This window comes from Macrotis lagotis, chromosome X (assembly GCF_037893015.1).
Source record: "Macrotis lagotis isolate mMagLag1 chromosome X, bilby.v1.9.chrom.fasta, whole genome shotgun sequence".
Lineage (NCBI taxonomy): Eukaryota > Metazoa > Chordata > Mammalia > Peramelemorphia > Peramelidae > Macrotis > Macrotis lagotis.
Window position 1 is genome coordinate 440,802,719 of NC_133666.1, and position 22,331 is coordinate 440,825,049.

The 22,331-nt window shown below is 35.6% G+C and overlaps 1 protein-coding gene and 1 pseudogene across 1 annotated transcript in view; one reads left to right on the forward strand and one right to left on the reverse strand.

Moving 5' to 3' along the window:
* Positions 1 to 22,331, reverse strand: part of RNF125 (ring finger protein 125) — a 41,761-nt gene that overhangs the window by 4,643 nt on the left and 14,787 nt on the right. The window contains exons 3-5 of the mRNA XM_074208022.1: positions 19,104 to 19,195; positions 14,875 to 14,965; positions 1,722 to 1,829 (exon numbers count right to left, since the gene is read on the reverse strand). Coding sequence (XP_074064123.1) covers positions 1,722 to 1,829; positions 14,875 to 14,965; positions 19,104 to 19,195 — 291 coding nt within the window. The remainder of the gene's footprint in view (positions 1 to 1,721; positions 1,830 to 14,874; positions 14,966 to 19,103; positions 19,196 to 22,331) is intronic.
* On the forward strand, positions 4,726 to 4,839 carry LOC141503674 (U6 spliceosomal RNA; annotated as a pseudogene).

Sequence of the window (22,331 nt, forward strand, 5' to 3'; positions counted from 1 at the left end):
AAAATCTCAGACAATTACTAGTTGTGTGACATTGGACAAATCACTTAACCTCTTTTTGATTCAGTTACCTCAACTGTAAAATAGGGAGGATTATAATAGTGACTACCTTCCTGGACTGCTGTAGAGAACCAAATCAGTTAATATTTACGAAGCCTTAGCATTAGAGAGACTTAACTTATTTTATACTTCTTTTTTCCATTAATGATGAAGAAAACTCTATATTGGGGGTGGCTAGGTGACATAGTGGATAGAGCACTGGCCCCGGAGTCAGGAGGACCTGAGTTCAAATGTGGCCTCAGACACTTAATAATTACCTAGCTGTGTGACCTTGGGCAAGTCACTTAACCCCATTACCTTGCAAAAAAAAAGAGAAGAAAACTATATATTTACCTGCCTAATTGTACTTATAACTAATTTTGGTTCTATCACCTCAAATCCTAGTATTTTGGATGCTTGCAACTATAAAAGATGAAACAAAACTAATTTTGAGTGTCATTAAGGTAAAGGACAAAACTCGTGACTAGTGATAGCAGATAGAGTTATACTTATATATTATATTAGGTGATTAGAACAACAAAAAGCTACCTCATTAGACTTGCTAACTACTACTCTAGCTTCAATTTGAGCAGGAAATAGAATTATTTTATCATTAAAAAAAAAGACGAGCCTACTTTGGAGTTACATGGAGTTTTCTTGGCAAAGATAACTAGAGTGTTTTCCATTTCCTTATCCAGCTCATTTTACAGATGAGGAAGCTGAGGCAAATAGGGTTAAGTGATTTGCTCAGGGTCACATAGCTTTGTGTCTGAAGCAGCATTTGAACTTAGGTCTTCCTAACTTTAGGTCCAGCAATTTAGCCACCACACTACCCACCTGTTTCCAATTGAGGGGTTAGAACACTAAAGATATTTTTCTTTTTAAAATATTTTTGTCTTATATAGTAAATTATTTTCATCTCTAATTTTATCTAGATTAGAAAGGTATTTTTTTCTTCCTGCTTTTGGGAAGAACCATTGTCCAAAGTAGTTAATTATTTTAAATGAAATTTGTTTAACATTATATTTCTATACCTCCATAAAAGTCCTGTTCATGCCTAATCTTGACATTTATTTATTCCAGGGTTTTCCAGAACAGTACAACTTCTGGGTATTCCTACCATAGAGGCTTAATTTTCTAGCTTGCTGATGGAATGTGCATCTTCTATCTTCTTAGAGCCAAAATATTCATCAACAGTAATAAATTATGTCATTGCACCTCATAAAAATTGTCTTGATATACAAAAGTATTTATAGCAGCATTTTTCATAAGTAAAGGACTGGAAATAAAGCTGGTGCACACTGATTGGAAATTTGCTGAACAAACTAACCATTAATTTAATGAAATATTATCTTACAATTAAAAATAAGAAGAATTCAGCGAAACTTGTTGAAGACTTACCTGACCTGATCCACTGTGCCATCTTGTTGCTTAGGTACTTGGAGTACCTAACTCACAGGACTTGTCAGATGAAGACAAGTAAACCTAATTTGCACACCTTTTAAAAGGGGGGGAAGGGAAAACTATTTGGGGATATTTGAAATGGATGAAGTAATTTAAGTCCTCATAAATACTAACTTCTAAGACATCAGACCATTTTCATTTCAGAATTTTGTCTGACTTGAAAAGAAAAAGACTTAATTACCATAACAATTTAAGAAAAAAAGATGAGGTTGTTTACTTACAATGAATTCATCATAAAACATTGTGTGTCTGATTTGCAGGTGCCTAATCAAACTGTCATTGGAATGGCTTGAATCTTCATTAGGTATAAAATGACAAAGTGGACAGAACTGTAAATAAACATAGAAAGCAATATTTAGAAATCAGATAGTCATTTATGCTGGACTAGAGAAACATGAAACTGTGTTCACATTGACAGTGAAGTTGACATCTGCATTGCCAGAGCTAGCTCAGTATTTGGGAGGCTCCAAAAGAAAGTGTAGGAGAGAAGAGGTATTAGACCGACTACAAACAAGCTGTTGTGCTGATCTCGTTGCTATATGACTGTGAAACCTGGACAGTTTACCAGTGCCATATCAGGAAACTGAATCACTTCCATTTAAATTATCTTAGGAAGATTCTGAAGATCACTTGTCAGGAGAAGATACCAGACACTGAGGTCCTTTCTTGAACTAAATTGCGGAGTATTCCAACACTACTACAGAGAATAGAACTACAATGGACTGGAAGTGGAATATTCCCAATAAAACCATTTCAGAGTTAATATTCCTAGTGAAGTCCTCTCGGGGTTAAGAAATATTAAAGAATAAACTATTATTCTCAAACTATTTCTAGAAGAAATCCCCTTTGTATTCCAAACAGGTGGCTCACTCTCCTGACTTTTTTTTTTGTTTGTTTTTAGGTTTTTGCAAGGCAAATGGGGTTAAGTGGCTTGCCCAAATCCACACAGCTAGGTAATTATTAAGTGTCTGAGACCAGATTTGAACCCAGGTACTCCTGACTGCAAGGCCAGTGTTTTATCCACTACACCACCTAGCAGCCCCTCACTCTCATAACTTTTGATGAGACTGCTTTTACTGACTACTAGAAGGATAGTAGACTTTTTCCCCATGAGAAAAACCTTGCATTCCAAAGAAGCTCATAAGACTCCTTTTGTTTGATGATAAGTAGAGTGTTCCTAGACCTTGCATTCCAAGACAAGTTACATTACTTCAATAAAACTGAAGATTACTCTCACCATCTGGATGGTGAGGTAATATTTTATGAAAACCTTTCATTCTTTTTTTTCTTAGGTTTTTGCAAGGCAAATGGGGTTAAGTGGCTTGCCCAAGGCCACACAGCTAGGTAATTATTAAGTGTATGAGACCGGATTTGAACCCAGGTACTCCTGACTCCAGGGCCGGTGCTTTATCCACTGTGCCACCTAGCTGCCCCTTCATTCTTTTCTTTATTGTTGGGGTAGATTCTCACAAGTAGAACGTAACTCTGAAGACTAACCAATGAGTTGCCAGACAGGGATGCTATAGGGAAGAGGAGGGGATTGCATTAGGCCATGTAATCTTGCTTCACTGTCAATTTGGGGAAGCTACTAGTTCTTCACTACCTTTGTGAGACTTGGAGTGTGCCTTTTTCTCGAGAAAAGTCAAAATAAACTATTTTTTTTTTTTGCTCAGAGGAGTCGCTAAATTTTTTTAAAGTGAATTTTTATCCCACACAACTGGACATGTTAGAATGCCAGACATACGCTTGCCAAAAAAATCTTTCATGGAGAACTCACACAGGGCAAGCACTCACAAGGGAGTCAGAAGAAGTGATACTGAGACTACCCTGAAGTCTCTCTGAAGAATTTCAGAATTGGGGGCAGCTAGGTGGCACAGTGGATAGAATACTGGCTCTGGAGTTAGGAGGATCCAGGTTCAAATCCAACCTCAGAAACATAATACTTACTTAGCTGTGTGACCTTGGACAAGTCACTTAATCCAACTGCATTACAAAAAAAAACTTTAGAATTTATTGTGCAGCATGGGAGACACTGCCACCCCCAGCACGGTGTGTCCTCATCAGTGAGGGCATTGTGCTCTATGAGGAAGGCAGATTTGAAGCAGCTCAAAGGAAACGTGACCTCCCTAAGTTTAGAATATTCATCCCAGGTGTTCACATGGACTATTTGTGCCTGACTTGTGTGAGAGCATCCCAAGCTCGTATTGGTCTGATCAGTCACAGTCTGACACCCTGTCATTTGTCTCAAACATAGTGATGTCATTTTGGTCTTCTTTGATAATGAAGGACAAGGACCAACCAATCAACACACACAACACACACACACACACACACACACACACACACACACACACACACACACACACATTGTTGCCTCTTTGACCCATTCCCCATGAGGGCAGTTTTCCAGAGCTATCAGCTCTTCCTCACCAACTAATACTTCTGTATCAATTCTTCCTCTCACATCTCATTTGTATAAAATAATAATTATTTTTGTTTTCTTTTCCTACACAAGTTACACTCCAACATAACTGGGTTTTTTTTGGTAATCTTATGTATTTGGTGTCTTTAAAAATAGTAATAGGTTTAGGGATACATAAGCTTCGTCAAACCTGACAGAGGGGTCCTTGGCACAAAAAAAAGGTTTAAGAACCTTGACTTAGGCTCTGGTGAATTCAGATTTATTATTCTGAGGTTTCCATTTGCTCTTGACTTTTTGGCTCCACCGAGTTCCTATGGGGCAAGTAATCTTTCCTACCCAATAAGGAAGGCCCTGAGGGAGTGATACACAAGTTACCTGAGGAAGGGATGATTCAGAAGGAACCCAAAAAACCCATTATTACTACCTTTACTAATATAAAAAACTACTGATCCATATGGTGTATCCAAAAATCACTATGTGAATCAGCTATATATGAATAAAGGGAATCTTCCATTAAAGGATTTTAGGGAGCAAGATGACTTTTACTAGTGATATTAACAATGGATCACATCTTTAAGAACAATATTGAGGGGTGGCTAGGTGGCATAGTGGATAAAGCACCAGCCCTGGAGTCAGGAGTACCTGGGTTCAAATCCGGTCTCAGACACTTAATAATTGCCTAGCTGTGAGGCCTTGGGCAAGCCACTTAACCCTGTTTGCCTTGCAAAAACCTTAAAAAAACCCCAATATTGAACATATTAACTTAATTTAAATTTAAAGCACTATCAAGAAACATTGGATGGGTGCTGGCTTCAGCAGCACATATACTAAAATTGGAACGATACAGAAGATTAGCATGGTCCCTGCACAAGGATGACATGCAAAATTCGTGAAGAAACATTGGATGAGTTAGTTTTAATATTAAGAATGTATTATGAGGGCGGCTAGGTGGCATAGTGGATAAAGCACCAGCCCTGGAGTCAGGAGTACCTGGGTTTGAATCTGGTCTCAGACACTTAATAATTATCTAGCTGTGTGGCCTTGGGCAAGCCACTTAACCCCATTTGCCTTGCAAAAACCTAAAAAAACCAAAACCAAAAACAAAAAAAAAAAAAGAATGTATTATGGGGTGGCTAGGTGGTGCAGTGGATACAGCACTGACCTTGGAGTCAGGAGTACCTGGGTTCAAAGCCAACCTCAGACACTTAATAATTACCTAGCCTTGTGGCCTTGGGCAAGTCATTTAACCCCACTACCTTGAAAAAAAATCTCAAAAAAAAAAAAAGAATTTATTATATACTCAATCACCTTAATAGCAGTCCTCCTTAAAAAAAAATCTTGGGGAGCCTATGTTTCAGATTATTGACCACATAGGGAGATGAATTTTATCTTTAACTTGGAACCATTTATGAATACTACTGAAAATGCTAGAGTTGTGTGAGAATCTATCTGGCTTTTGACTTTTTTCATACCATAAAATAGATGAATTTTACTGTCATGTGACCAGTAAAGATCACCTTTGCTCTGAAAGATTCTGATCAGTAAACTTTCTCAAAATAGCCTTTCACAGGAGAACCCAAAGCTCTATCTTTGATGCTGCAAACAGAATGTTGATGTAACTCCAAATTTGAAGTGATTTATGATGAGTACAACGGAATTTTGCCCATACCCCAAGATCGTCCTACTCTCTTTCTAACCTCTCTACCCTTTTTTTCTCCCTCTCTGGGGAGGATCTCATAAGTCCAAGTATTCAATTAACATTTCTAAGTAGAGATCCTCCAGATCAATACATCTGCTCCAAGTTTTAGATCCACCAAAATATATTGGCCATTGGCCATTTTGAAATTGATGTCTCAGAGGTTTTCAACATATCTGAAATAGAAATCAATCTTTCCCTCTAAAAACCCATCTCACTTCCCATCCCCCTACCAAGGGGCAGCTAGTTGATGCAATGGATAGGGCACCAAGTTTGGAATTAATAGGATGAGAGTTTGAATCCCACCTCAGACCCTTGATTCTTACTAGCTGTGTGACCTTGGGCAAGTCACTTAACCCTGACTGCCTCACATCCAGGGTCATCTCCAGTTGTCCTGATTCATATCTGGCCATTTGGACTCAGATGACTCTGGAGGAGAAAGTGTGTCTGGGGACTTAGCATGGCATCCCCTCACTCAAATTCAAGTTCTTGTCATGGCATCTCCTCCCTGATGTCATGGACTTCTTTGAGAAAGAAGGCTAAATATACTCTCTTCCTAACAACTATACAGTCAAGCTCATCATTCCAATCCCATGATTTTTCTGTTTGGCATTTAGCACTCTATACAAATCTAGTTCCAACCAACTATCCAGACTCATCACTAAGTAGTCCTCTTTGTGCCCCTATGCTTTGACTTCAATCCATTCCATCTTCACTTTCTCCTCTTAGAATTCTTAGAAGAATTACCTCCCACAGAAAGGTTTTCCTGATTCATCTAGCTGCAAGTGGTTCTGTATCCAGTCCTTCTTCTTTACACCATTCTACCCTCCAAAATCATCTTATATTCCTTATATTTTTTTTTCCATGTCCAAAGATGTCTTTCTAACCCAGTGTTTATCACTTCCTTTTCAGGAAGCAGGCAACATACTTCAGCACAGGTCCTCTAGAAACATAGTTGGTTACTGTTTTGATCAGAGATCTTAAATCTTCCATAGTAGTTGTTTTTGTTGTTGTTGTTTGTTTTTAGGGTTTTTTGCAATGCAATGGGGTTAAGTGGCTTGCCCAAGGCCACACAGCTAGGTAATTATTGTCTGAGGCCAGATTTGCTGACTCCAGGGCCTGTGCTCTATCCACTGCACCACCTAGTCGCCCCTCCCATAGTTGTTTTTGTTTACAATGTTGTGCTAGTATAAATTATCTTGATTGAGTTCTGTTCACTTTATTTTGTGTCAGTTAACCAGGATTCTCCATTATATTTCATATACCACAATTCGTTCTCTCATTTCACCAAGAAACACCCTCTTAAATTATAATTCTTTGCCTTCCTGTTTTCTTTTTCCCTTTTAATCCCTTAAGAATAGAGAATTCCGTTTTGCTTGTGACTATTCCATCCCCAGTATTATCCTTCCTCTTAACCTTCCCCTATCCCCTTTGTTTTCCTACTGATTTAAAAATATTTCTACACCTCTGTATGTGTTAAATTCTCCTTTGTCCATTTCAGATAAAATTGAGTTTTAAATAATGCCTACTATTTATCTATTCTTCCTCACTCACATAAGAAATAGAAAATTCCACTCCCTTCTTCCTTTCTAAAGTAATGTATTCTTTTAGCATTCTTTCTCTTTCTCCTTTTCAAGTCCTCAAAACAGAACCAATCTATCCCAGGGCCTCTGTTTTTTCTGATTTAATTTTCTCAATTATTATTTGAAAACATCAAATTTCTCAAGGGACATTTGTTTCTTCTGCATATACATCATCATAAATCTCCTAACTGATTAAACAAATCTGATTTTCTGGTTCCTGGTGACTCTTGTGTTGATATTTAAAATTTCTTTTTCAGGACAGTTAGGTGGTGTAGTAGATTGAGCATGGTCCTGGAGTAGGGGGCCCTGAGTTCAAATCCAGCCACAGACACAATAATTACCTAGCTGTGTGACCTTGGGCAAGTCATGTATACCATTGCCTTGCAAAAATGAAACAAACTACATTAAATTTCTTTTCCATTCTGTATATTTCATCATAAATAAGTGCAAGGCCTCTATTTCAGTAAAAATCTATTTTTCTTTTTCCTCTATAGTATTATATTCAGTTTTGGAGAAAAAGATATTAGTGGTTATAAGTCCACATCTTTTGCTTTTTTGAAATATTATATTCCATCCTTTCTTCTCACTTATTGTAGAAAGTTCCATTAATTGAACTGCTTCTTTCTAGATATTCTCTCATGCAGCCTGTCTACATTTTGCTGGTATTTCAGGAATTTTTAATTTTGGAGTTCTTTTAAGAGACTCCATCAGTCAATTATTTCTAGCTTTGCTTGTACTTTGGTTTTAAAACATCTGGGCATTTTTTCATTTGCAGTTTCTTGGAATATCATATCTAGACTTTTTCTTATTTATATTACCAGTGCTTACCACAGGGTCTAGCACAGAGTAGACACTTAATAAATGTAATTGTATTATGTCATAAAATAGTATAATGTACTTAAGTAATACATTATATAAATATATCTGTAGATCTTTCTCCACACACACACACACACACACACACACACACACACACATACACACTATAATGAATGTACTATAATATATTAAAAAATGATCAATTTATTCCAACATTTTCTTACATGCTTCTCATAAGCAATAATATACTATATTAGTTAGGGGCAGTTAAGTGATACATTAGAAAAAGTACCACCAGCCTGAAGTCAGGAAGTCTTAGTGAGTTAAAATCTGGCCTGAGACACTTTCAATAATGACCTTGGGCAAGTCATTTAACCGTATTCCCTTGCAAAAAATAAAAAAAAATAGAAAAAACTTTTAGCTGTGTTACCTTGGGCAAGTCAGTAAGTCACTTAACTCCATTGGTTTGCAAAAAAAAAAAAAGAATTTGTCAAATGTCTTTCAATATCTATAGATACAATCATATGGTTTTATTTTCCATTTATTGAATTAAGCCCAGGATTCCACAATCCTGTCAGGGCATATTTCTAATATGCTGTAATCCCAGGGACTGGCAAACCATAGCTTGTGGATCAAATTAATCCCACCATCTATATTTGCATGATTCATATAATAAGAATTTTTTAATTATAAAAACCATTCTTAGCTATACAAAATCAGGCAGAAGGCTGGATCTGGCCCCCCAGTTTTCCAATCCCTGATATAATCTATATGCTAATATTTAAAATTTTGGTATCTATTTTCATGAATGATATTGATTTGTTGATTTTCTTTCTCTGTTTTGTCTCTTCCAGGTTTAAATATCAATATATTTGCATATTAGAAAGGGACTGGAAGAATATCTTTCCCCCCAATCACTGCAAACAATTTAAATTGAAGAATTCATTGTTCTCAGAATAGTATAATTCACTTGAAATCCATCTGATCCTGGATTCCCATTCCTCCCCACCTTGGGAGTTCATTTTCATTTTGTTCTATTTCTTTTTCTGATGTTGGGTTATCGAAATGGTTTGTTTCTTTTTTTTCGTCTGAATATTCTAGGTACTTGTGAGTATTCATCCATTTCCTCTCAGTTACTGATTTGATTTTGCTAATATATAAATGGGTAGAATTAGTTTTTTAAAAAATATTTCCTTTATTCATTTTTATTTATAGTGAGTTCTGTTTTTCATTTTTATAGAAAAATTTAGTTCCTCTCTCTTTAAAAAAATTTCAATAACTAAATATTTACCTGTATTAGTTTTTCTTTTCCTTTTTAAAATTTATTTTTGAATTTTACAATTTTTCCCTAAATATCACTTCCCTCCCCCACCCCATAAAGGCAGTTTGTTAGTCTTTATATTGTTTCCATGCTATACATTGATCTAAATTGAATGTTTTGAGAGAGAAATCATATCCTTAAGAAAAAAAAAAAAGAGGTAGCAAGATTACATGGTAACATTTTTTTTTTTTGAATTAAAGGTAATAGTCTTTGGTCTTTGTTCAAACTCCACAATTCTTTCTCTTGATACAGATGGTATTCTCCAACACAGATACTGCAAAATTGCCCCTGATTGTTGCACTTATGAAATGAGCAAGTCCATTAAAATTGATCATCAACCCCATGTTGCTGTTAGGGTGTACAATGGTTCTTTTGGTTTGCTCATCTCGCTCAGCATCAGTTCATGCAAATGCCTCCAGGCTTCTCTGAATTCCCATCTCTCCTGGTTTCTAACAGAATCCTATATATTAGTTTTTTTTCAAAGAACTAGTGTTTACTTCTACTTATCAATCAAGTTTTTTTGCTTTCAATTTTTGTCATCTCTCCTATAATTTTTTATTTTTCATTTTGCTATTTAGTTTTGGGAGGTTGTTTCTTTATTGTTGTTCAAGTTTTTTAAGCTTAAGTAGCTCTCCCTGTTTCCCCCTTTCCAGGTTTATTCCTACCTACCTCAGTTTTCAATTTTAAGGTCTAGTTGAAATCTTCAGGGTCTTCTGTGGATCTATGGGCTGAATAGAAGAGTTTAAAGTGATTATTTGGGGTGGCTAGGTGGTGCAGTGGATAGAGCACCAGCCTTGGATCTGACCCCTAGCCATGTGGCCTTGGGCAAGCCACTTAACCCTATTGCCTTGAAAAATCTAAATAAATAAATAAACAAACAAACAAATAAATAAAGTGATTATTCTTATTTTTTTCTAAGCTCCATTGGGGTGTTTTCAGGTGATCTTTTACATCCTAACATGATATCATCTTCCCACAAACAAATCGAATGATTCTTAAATTATTTCTCCTTGACCTACTTTCCAGTTCAGTTGTTTTGGATATTGTGCATCTTATATTTTCTTCTATTTTAAAAATGTTTTGATTTTGTTTTACTATTTCTTGTGGTCTCATAGAGTAATTGATTTGTGCTTGATTTATTTTGTTCTTCAGGGAGTCCATATCTTGTGGATCAAATTCATCCCATCATCTACATTTGTATGATTCATATAATAAGAATTTTTTTTATTTAAAAATTTATTTAAAAATTTACCACTTTTTAAAAAGTTATTTATTCTTGCAATACTTTTCTCCAGAGCTTTCATTTCATTAAAGGTTTTTTCTTACTTCATTTTTTTTAAGGTTTTTTTGCAAGGCAAATGGGGTTAAGTGGCTTGCCCAAGGCCACACAGCTAGGTAATTAAGTGTCTGAGACCGGATTTGAACTACTTCATTCTTTCTAAGGATTCATAGGTCTGTGTAAAATTCATTTTTCCCCTTTGAATATCTTCTTGCAGTTATGGGATTTCTTGGGTTTTTTTTTTCTCTAGAGATCTCTAGATCCATAACAATTTTTATACTGGTCAGTTTCCTCTTTGGTTTACCTCATCATCTTTATAGCTTTAGTTCCTAACCCAGGCTTTTGTGCTGGGTCAGGCTCTGATTCCCGTTTTCCCTTCTGGGCTGAGTGGCCAGCCCCACTTGGACTCATCTTAGACCACCCATTCCTACTCTGACATCTACCTCCCAGAGTCAGTTTTCCTGAATCTTTTAGATTCTATGGTGCTAGATTTTCAAAGTCCTCTTTGGCAATTCAGAAAACAGTGTTAAGAAACTTGAGACTTCTTGGGCCCAGGATGTCCTGGTCTAAGCATTTCTGTACCATGCTGGTTGCTATACACTGAGCTATGCTTCTTTAGGGTTTCCAAAATCCCATACCCTAGGACTTCTGATTACCTTGGTGTTTCCTCAAGAAAGAATTCCTCTCTTGCTGTCTCTAGACCCAAAGCCTCGCAGGCTACGTGTACCCCTGGTCTGTATTCAGTTGCGCTGAGAAGCTTCTTGCACTGGCTTTGCTGGGAAGGCCCCTTTTCCTATTGTCCTCAGAAATTCTAACTGACCTCTTCTTCAGTTCTAGGGTGGAAAAAATCATTTCTTATTAGATTGACTGATTGATTTTTATTTTTTTTTTGACAAGGCAATGGAGTTAAGTGACATGCTCAAGGTCACACAGCTAGGTAATTATTAAGTGTCTGAGGCCAGTTTTGAACTCAGGACCAGTGCTCTATCCACTGTGCCACCTAGCCCCCCTTCATTAGATTTCTTGAACATTATTTGATCTGATGTAAACTTTAGGATGTTGTTAGCAGAGGAAGATAAAGACTGGGCAATCTGCCTTCCTTTCAGCTTTCAGGCAGCTATTTGAGCCAGCTTGTAATATATATACATATATACATATACACATACATACATACATACATATCATTCATATATATATATATATATATATATATATATACACATACACATACACATATACAATCATATCATTCAATAAACTACAGTGGCTCCCCATTGTTTCCTAGAATCAAATACAAAGTGCTTTGTTTGACATTCAAAGCTCTTCATAACCTAGCTCCCTTCTACCTTTCTAGGCTTCTCACACCTAACTCCCCTTCCCAACAGGTACTCTTCACTGCAATGATACTGGCCTCCTAATTGTTCCAAACCAAAAAACTCCATTTTTTGGCTCTGGGTAATATCTCCAACTGTATTGTCTGGAATGCTTTCTCTTCCTTTAAAACCCATCAAAAATTTCACTTCCTACAGAAAGCTTTCTCTGACTCCTCATAATTCTAGTGCCTTACCTCTGTTAATTATTCCTATTCATCCTGAATATAGCTTGCCTTGAATATATTAGTTTGCGTGTTGTTTCTGCATTAGATTGTAATTAAGGAAAGGAGCTGGGCTGTCTTTTGTCTCTTTATATATCCCCAGTACTTAGCACAGTGCCTTAATAAATGTTTAATGAATTAAACCAAATCGAATGTGTAAATTTTATTTTCTTTCAATAAAATTGATAGTTTTTTTTATCATTTTTAAAAAAAATTGATAGATTTCAATAAAAATTAAGTTTCTTGAAGACAAGGACTATTTTATTTTTCTGTTTCTGTATTCCCAGGGCCTGGAACATAGGTAATAAATTCTTATTGATAGATTGATCACTGGATGTTGAAAAGTATGGATTTTCTCAAACTTCTTGAAACTTTTTGTCAAATGAGAAGCTGCATTTGACAGAGGGTCAAATGAGAAGTTGCTCCCTTAGTTTCTGTGTGATATGATGTCATTTCATTGACTAGGACTAAGTCTTTGGCCATTATTTATGTAAAATTTTATTACCTGAAGAAGCCTTACTTAAAGGGCTTTCTCAAGAACATCATGTAAGGTGATCTCTTAGTATATCATTTTTTTCCTTTTCTTATTCTTTTTTTTTTTTTAGGTTTTTTCAAGGCAAATGAGGTTAAGTGGCTTGTCCAAGGCCACACAGCTAGGTAATTATTAAGTGTCTGAGGCTGGATTTGAACTCAGGTACTCCTGACTCCAGGGCCAGTGCTCTATGCACTGCGCCACCTAGCCTCCCCGGCCACTTAGCTGCCCCTCTTAGTATATCATTTAAGAAATTCCCCAAATTATAGTTTTGAGATAAATTGTGCAACTAGAAATGCCCTTATATGTTGAATACATTTATGAAACTAAAATCTTTGATATAATTGATTGACTATTGATGACATGGTGAGATGACCTTTCAGTAGAATTGCTTCATTCAAACAAATGCTCATCCTGGGTCAGGCAAAGATGATGATGAGTTATTTTAATATGTCATGTTTAGCGACTTGAAGGGAACCAGAATGGTTCTGAAGGGGGCCTCTTGCTTGGTTTGTTTCTAGGAAGAAGCAAAACCTCTCTTTGTAAAATGACTAATCATTAAAAAGCATATGTTATGTGCTTACTATCAATCAGCCAGTGTGCTAATTTGCTGGGAATTTGAAGCAAAATAAAATTATCCCTTTTCTCAAAGAGTGTTCATCCTAATGGAGGAGACAACATGTATGTATGTATGTATGCACTTATAATATATATATATATATTACAGAATGTTGTTGTTGAATTATTTTAGTCATATCTGACTCTCAGTGAACCTATTTAGGGTTTTCTTGGCAAAGATTCTGGGGCCATTTTTCATTTCTTTCTTCAACTCATTTTATAGGTGAAGAACTCAGGCAAATAGGGTAAAGTGACCTATTTAGGGTCACACATCTAAGGAAGTGTTGAGGAGGGATTTGAACTCAGAAGGGTCAGTCTTCTTGTCCCCAGGCCCAGCACTCTATCCACTGAGTTACCTAGTTGTCTATATTATAGGATATGTGCAAAGTAAATACAAGGTAGTTTGGGACAAGAGGGCAGGAGAAGCTGGAGGGATTCTCCAAAGTTTCATGGAGAAGATGATGCATGAGCCAAGTTTTAAAGGAAATTGAGGATTTCAAGAAGCAGAAGTGAGTAAAAGGCAGATTCTGGGCATGAGACATAGGCAATACAAAGGCAAGTAGATGAAGATGGAAAGTAGTAGATAAGGAACATCAGGGAGGTCAATATGGCTAGAATACAGAGAGCATGGAGGGGAAATAATGTATAAGAAGACTAAAAAGTCTTTAGGAAATAAGTGTCTGAGGCCAGCCAGACTTGAACTCAGGCCCCCCCTGACTCTAGGGCTGGTGCTGTATCCATTGCCCCATGGAGCTGCTCCCAGGGCTAGATTACTTAAATAACCAAGAGAAGGTATGCTTGAGGCTAGAAGTAGCATTTACTGAGAGAGAAGAAACTGACAGACCTGACAGGTCCTAAAACAGCAATTCTATGACATCTATGAACATAATCATATTCCTTTTGTACAGCCACATCTCCAACCAAAAAGAAACTTGTTCCTTGAAAGGAACTGTGTCTTCAATTGCATAAATTAATAATAAATAATTAATCAGTGTTATATTTATATATCAATTATCAACTGAAATAATTTACTCGCACTGTGTTTACTATAATTTTTTTTAGGCAAGGCAATGGGGTTAAGTGACTTGTCCAAGGTCACACAGCTAGGTAATTATTAAACCTCTGAATCCACATTTGAACTCAGGTCCTCCTGACTCCAGGACTGGTGCTCTATTCACTGAGCCACCTAGCTGCCCCTGTTTACTATAGTCAGGATAAAAATGAAACTCTTCCTAATGGAGATCCAGACTCACCTAGAACAGACTGAAGGTAGTAATTGTCCACACAGAATCTCATTTAATCAAACTAATTAAAACTGACAATCAGCAGGACTTAATGCAACAAAGGGCCTCTAAGAGTTAAAAAAGACCTTAGTTCAAGTTTTGCTTTTGATATATCCTGGCTCTGTGCACACAGGCAAGTTACCTACATTTTCAATGCTTCAGAAAGATATCTGATTAAAATAACATAGCAGCTATTCATCTGCATGACAAACAAACAAAAACCATACCACTGGTCTCCTTTCTGATCTGTGATAAGTTAGACAGTGGTTCAGCAAGTTCTCTTCATCCAACTCTTTCTCACAAAATGGACACACACATCTGGAAATAAAATATAAATACAACTATAATGTAGTGATGATTAGAACCTGATTAGAATGTTAGAAACAGCAAAGTATACTGGCATAGTCAGTCAGTTTGGGATCTTATCCTAACCATATCATTGATTTGATGTTACCATTGAGTAGTTACTTAAAACTTTAATGTACTTCAGTTTTATTCAATTGAACATAATACAATCTCTTTCCTAAATTTTCCATAGACATATTGAACAGAATATAATGACATACAGTCAAAAATATTTTAATCTTCTAAGAAAATAAGTACTTTTTGTGTATGGATTATCTCTCTAAAACTCATCAATGCACCTCACCCAACCCATACTTTTTAACTGAATTATCTTTCCCTGATCCAAATATTTCCCCCCTTGTTGATTTCTGAATTATTGTTTCACATGGAAAAACTAAAATCATATCATCATTATTTAAATATATAATATATATGGATCAAGATGGTAGCAAGGCACAAAGTTAGACACCAATCCCAAGAAAGGGATTCTCTATTTTAAAAAAAAGTACATTATTTTCAGAACATGTCCATTTTTAGCAATCTATCCCTATTGATTTAATAGAATTTCAAGGGTAATATTCAGACAAAAGGTATTTTTGATCTAGAAGCTCATTTAGCTTATTATTAATTCATTAAGAAGAGAAATCTAATTTAGTTCGGTTTCTGAATGCTAAAACTGGCAGCTAAAATGCTCTGCCCCACAAAAAATTCATTCTTTTACAACATTGTGTTATATTGCTGAAAAGATGAAGTAAATTTTTGTGAATAGAGTAAAGGCTTTTGTTGCTTAAATAAACCCAAGAGGGGAGTCATTTTGTAAAGGGAAATATCCATTGTATTGCAAATAATCATTCTTAAATTTCTCAGTATTCTCCAACATAGGTTTTGTTTTTTTTAAACCAGGATTCAGCTGAATTTTCTAGGTGGTGTGAATGTGATCAAAAAAGTAGCTGAGTTAATATTCTGACTTCATTGCTTCCTGACCACAAGCATTGACTTCTCAACAGAGCACAGTATGCAGGGCCACTTCCTTGATGGTGAAAGAATCTGGGTCTTTTCATTTATTCTGGCAGATCTAAACCACTCTTCTAATCAACAGAGTGAAGAGATGGATTTTCTTTGAAAACTGTACTAATGCTAATTATATCTCAAATTCCAACCTACTTGAAGGGAAAAAGCTCCAATAGGAATGAATACTCACCTAATATTAAGAGTTACTATATGGCATCTAGGATAATAACCACTTCCCAGCCTTTTCTATGAAAAGGAAGCAAAAATGTAAGAGAAGTGACTAGGGGAAAAGGGGACTTTAGGAGAAGAGAAGAATTTTTAAACCATGATTTGCAAGATGAAACTCTGGGTCAAAACACATGTTTGGCCAGAAGGTTCAGTTCTGCATTCTATTTCTGGTTCTTGTCATCTTCCTCTTGTGTAAACTAAGGGGGGAAATAGATCCAATTTCTGCACTCCTAAAAGGGAGTTTATAAAATCTGTTAGATGTTGGACACGAGCAGCTAGGTAGCATAGAAAATAGAGCCCTAGACCCAGGGGTCAAGAAGACTCAAGTTCAGATATGACCTTACATATTTACTGAGTGACTCTAGATACTTTGGTTTGCATCAGTTTTCTCAATTGTAAAATGGGGATAATAACAACACTTGTCTTGTAAGGATCCAAGGAAGAAATATTTATAATGTACTTCACATAGTAAGTGCTATATAAATTGCTATTCCTTTCTCTTCCCCACCAAATTTGCCAAATGATTACTAATAGCAAATGTTATAATTACTTGCTAGTAAAAATGCCCTGCATTAGTAAAAATGTTCTGCATCATTTCACTGAACTTCTCAACAACCCCATGAAGATTTTGTTGTTGTTCAGATGATTTGAGTCATGTCTGACTCATTATCCCTTTTTTGGATTTGTCTGTTTTGTTTTGTTTTTGACAGATACTTGAGTGGTTTGCCATTTCCTTCTCTTTTTCTGAGACTTGCTCTGGCTTACATAGCTAGTAAGGTGTCCAAGGGCACATGTGAACTCATGTTTCCTGACCCTAAGCCTGGCACACTATCCACTGTGCCACCTGGCTATCCAATAAAGAAGATACTACAGAATCACTATCTTTATTTTATGGATGAGGAAAATGAGCCTTACTTAAAAATAAAAATTGACATAACATTTTATTTAGTTTTTGCAAGGCAATGGGGTTAAGTGACTTGTCCAAAATCACACAGCTAGATAATTGTCTGAGGCTGAATTTGAACTCAGGTCCCCCTGACTCCAGGGCCAGTGCTCTATCCACTGTGCCACTTAGCTGCCCCTTGACATAACATTTTAGAAGTGAAGATTTGAAATTCAATAAATTAAATTATTAAAATCTTTATGAGTATATGGAGAAATAAAAAGTCAAGAATTTCCAGGGATTCAATGAAAAAAAATACAAAAGAATGTGGCTTAGCCTTACCAGATCTAAAATTACATTATAATATATATATTATATATAATATATATATAAAATATATAAAATTATATTGTAAATCATCAGTCATCAAAACTGTCTGAAATAGAGTGGTGGACCAATGGAATAGACTAGGTGCAATAGCAGGAAATGATTATAGTAATCTGCTGTTTGATAAACCCAAAGAGTCCAACTATTGGGATAAAAACTCTCTCTGCAACAAAAACTGTTGGGAAAATTGGAAGTTAGTATGGAAGAAACTTCAATTAGACCAACACCTCACACCCTATACCAAGATAAGATCCAAATGGATACAGGATCTATACATAAAAAGCAATATTATAAGCAAACTAGAAGATTAAGGAGTAGTTTCCCTGTCAGATCTAAGGAAAGGGAAGCAGTTTTATGATTAAGGAAGAGATAGAGAACATCATTAAAAACAAACTAGATAATTTTGATTACATTAAATTAAAAAAAAGCTTTTGCACAGACAAAATCACTGTAACCAAGATGAAAAGAAATGTAGTAAACTGGGAAACAATTTTTGCCCAGTATTTCTGACAAAGGACTCATTTCTAAAATATACAGAGAACTGAGTGAAATTTTCAAAAAAAACCAAGCCATTCCCCAATTGACAAATGGTCAAAGGATATGCAAGGGCAATTTTCAGCTGAGGAAATCAAACCGATCCAGTCATATGAAAAATTGTTCTAAATCACTACTTATTAGAGAAATGAAAATTAAAGCATCTCTGAGGTACCACCTCAGATTGGCCAACATGACCAGAAAGGATAATGATCAATGCTGGAAGGGATGTGGGAAATCTGGGAGAATAATACATTGTTGGTGGAGCTGTGAACTCATCCAATCTTTCTGGAGAGCAATTTGGAATTATGACCAAAGGGCAATAAAAATGTGCATACCCTTTGATCCAGCAATGTCACTACTGGGTCTATACCCTTGAAGAGATTATGAAAATGGGTAAAAACATCACTTATACAAAAATATTCATATCAGCTCTGTTTGTGGTGGCAAAGAATTGGAAATTAAATAAATGTCCTTCAGTTGGGGAATGGCTTAGCAAACTGTGGTATATGTATGTATGTCATGGAACACTATTGTTCTATTAGGAATCAGGAGGGATGGGAATTCAGGGAAGCCTGGAGGGATTTGCATGAACTGATGCTGACTGAGATGAGCAGAACCAGAAAAACATTATACACCCTAACAGCAACATGGGGATAATGATCAAACTTGATGGACTTGCTCATTCCATCAGTGCAACAATCAGGGGCAATTTTGAGAATGGAGAATATCATCTGTATCCAGAGAAAGAACTGTGGAGTTTAAACAAAGACCAAAGATTATTACCTTCAATTTAGGAAAAAAAGCCTGCTATCTTATTATGTAATTTTGCTATCTCTTATACTTAATTTTTCTTCCGTAGGCATATGATTTTTCTCTCATCACATTCAACTTAGATCAATGTATACCATGGAAACAATGTAAAGACTAACTTCTGTGGGGGATGGGGGAGGAAAGGAAGATTAGGAGAAAAATTGTAAAACTCAAAATAAAGGTCAGTAAAAAACAGAAAAAATCTTTATGGCTATAACATTCATTAAAAAGCTTCATGCTATTGAAATATTTTACCTTGTTACTTCTCCAAGTTCTTGAAGAGGTCCATATTTCTCTATATATTTCTGACAAGTCTTTATATGAGCTCTCATTTCACTGAGACATACCTTCATATATATAAAAAAAAAGAAATAGATTTTAAATAAGTCCATTGTTGCAAGAAATTTCCTACAAGTTACTTTTTTTCTGTCCAGTTTGTGACTTTGTTCATTTTGTCTCATAAGAAGCCAAACAATAGAGTGGAAAGCACAATGCTTTTGGCATCAGGAAATCTGGGTTTGAGTCTCAGTTCTGCTGCTAACTGGCTATATAACTTTAGCTGAGTTATTAACTTAAGTGAACCTCAGTTTCCTTTGCAAAATGAGAGACTGCACTAAATTATCCCATGGCTTTTTTGAGCTCCACGAATTAACAGGACTCTCTGAATTATTCTGAGACCAGGTCTTTAAAAGAATGCATTCAAAGAAACAGTGTGATTTGACTTAATCTACTATCAAAATTTTGAAAACTTTGCCTAAAAATTAGAATGACATAATGCTCAATATATAACTTTGACCTATTCACATCTCTTGAAATTTAATAAATTATGTAGTCATTTTATACTTTTTATGATTTCATTATCCAACAATGGATTTTTAAAAATAAGGACATTTTGGAATGAGTCATAATAAATGAATAGAAATCTTATACATGTACTCCTGGGCAAGACAAAAATATGATGGGTTCATAAGATCCTCAATATCATTATATGATTTCACAACACATACCCTAATAACTCCATTAAGATTATGTTCAATAGTGCATTACATTTGCACTAGCTACCAATAAGGAATATTCTTTATTATGGCTCTCCATTTAGCAATCCTAACTTTAAGGGACTTCTTGTTACATAACACAAATTTGGATAAATGTCTCATTAGATACTGATAACATCTTGTGTCAAAGGAAGCTTTGTACAGAAAGATGTGGTATAGGGATGGGCTGATTCTGTGCTTTTCTTTTGTCAAAGCTACAGAAGTTAAACCTCAAACCCCAAATCCATGATGTCAAAGGAAGTTGCAGTTTCCTGACAAGGTTGAACTAAAGAGAGAGACAATAAAGATAAAATAGATTCATGCTTTCCTAATATCCTTCTTAGAGACAGTTACAAAAACTGGGGAGTTAGGTAGGGGAGAATCTGCCTGTGTTAAAACAGATGTATTTTAGAACATTCAACACCCAAACATATACTTCAATACTCTATAATTCTTTTGTTATAAAATTAGAACTCACTTTTAAATTTAAACTCTATATCACCAAGATAAACTTTTTTGACTGTGTTTCTTTTACAACATGATTAATATGGAAATGTTTTACCTGACTTCACCTATATAATTATCAAAAAATTTGCTTTCTCAGAAAATGGAAAGTGGCAGAGAGGGAGAAGATTTGAAACTCAAATTTTTTTGAAATCAATGTGAAAATATTTTCCTATATTCAACTGGGAAATATTTAATGAAATAAATAAAAAAGCCCTCACTCTTGAGCTTAAAATAAGGGCTCACACACTGAATAATCAATATTTATTAAGCATCTATTCTGTACTCTGTACTGTGTTAGCTAATAAGTATAATGCCTAAAGGGCTGACGGTCTAGTTGGGGACATAAGATTGACAAAGCAGTCTGAGATGATTGTCTCCAATAGGTGTCATGAATTTACAGCTACATTATGTGATATACATACTATAAGTGGTATACCACCATTCAAAGAAAAGAAAGGTGCAAGAATCTAAAGAGGCCTGGAATAGTCATGGAAGATTTCCTGGAGCAGGAGTGACTTGAGTTAGGCTTTGAAGGATAGCTAGAGTTTGAATAGTCTGAGAAGGGAAGGGAAGGCATAGTTATGGCCAGGAATGGTAAATATATTCAGTTATGGGTAGAGACATCAGGAAGAAAGGCCAAGGGAAGGGTGATGGATGGTATTATAGCTTCAAGGAACAATAGAAAAAAAAAGAGAGACATAGAAAAATAGGAATAGGAAGAGATGGTGATGGGGAGAAAGGAAAAAGGACATTTCAGTTGGTATTCAGTAGAAAGCATGTTGGATGTAATATTAGAGAATTTGGGGTTTAAATTCCAGTTCTGATACCTACTATGTCAGCTTAGGCAAATCACTTAATCTCTTTGAGAGTGAACTAAATGGCTTCTAACATTCCTTCAACTTCTAAATCTATGCTCCAAGACAATTTCAAAGCACCCATGATGAAAAAATGCTATCCATCTCCAGAGAGAGAGGCAATGAACTCGAGTGCAGACTGATGCATACTTTTTAAACTTTTATTTTTCTCCTTTTTTTTTTGCAAGGCAATGGGGTTAAGTGACTTGCCTAAGATCACACAGCTAGGTAATCATTAAGTGTCTGAGGCTGGCTTTGAACTTAGGTCCTCCTGATTCCAGGACTCTATCCACTGTGCCACTCTCCCTTTTTTTTTAACTGTACTTTCTTTTGCAATATAACTAATATGGAAATGTTTTACATGACCTCACCTATATAATCATTATCAAATAATTTGCTTTCTCAGAAAATGGGAAGGGGCAAAGATGGAGGGAGAAAATCTGAAAACTCAAACTTTTATTGGGTTTTTTGGCTTGCTTATTTTTTAATTCATTTGGTCCTATCTTATAGTATAGGGATGGGCTTAACTGCTTCATATTAAAATTTTAAGCCTATAACAATTTCTTAAGTTTGAATGAAAAGAAGAAAAATTCAGAGACAACACAGTCAAGTAAAGGTTTGTTCTTCAGAAACCTTTAAATAGTTGGAAAACAGAGGAGAAAGAAAAAGTAAGCTCACAGAACCACAGAATTTCAAAGACATTGGTTATCTAGTCCATGTTATTCATGAAAGGGAATTTCAATTACAATATACCCCAAAGTAGTTATTCAGCTATAGCTTAAAGACATTCAATGAAGGCAAACCCATTGTCTCCAGAAGCACTCCAATTTGGGACAGCTCTAAATGTTATCAATCAGCAAGCATTTATTAAGCAACTACTGTACACAAGGCACTCTGCTAAGGTGCTGGGGATACAAAGAAAAATAAATGAAACCATCCCTGCCCTCAAAAAACCTACATTCTATCTGGTAAGACAAGAAATAAAAATAGAGACAAACACCAAATATTTTATCAATTAAAGAATTTATTAACCACATATTACATGTTAGGCACTGTGTTACATGCTAGGGTCATAAAGACAAAAGCGA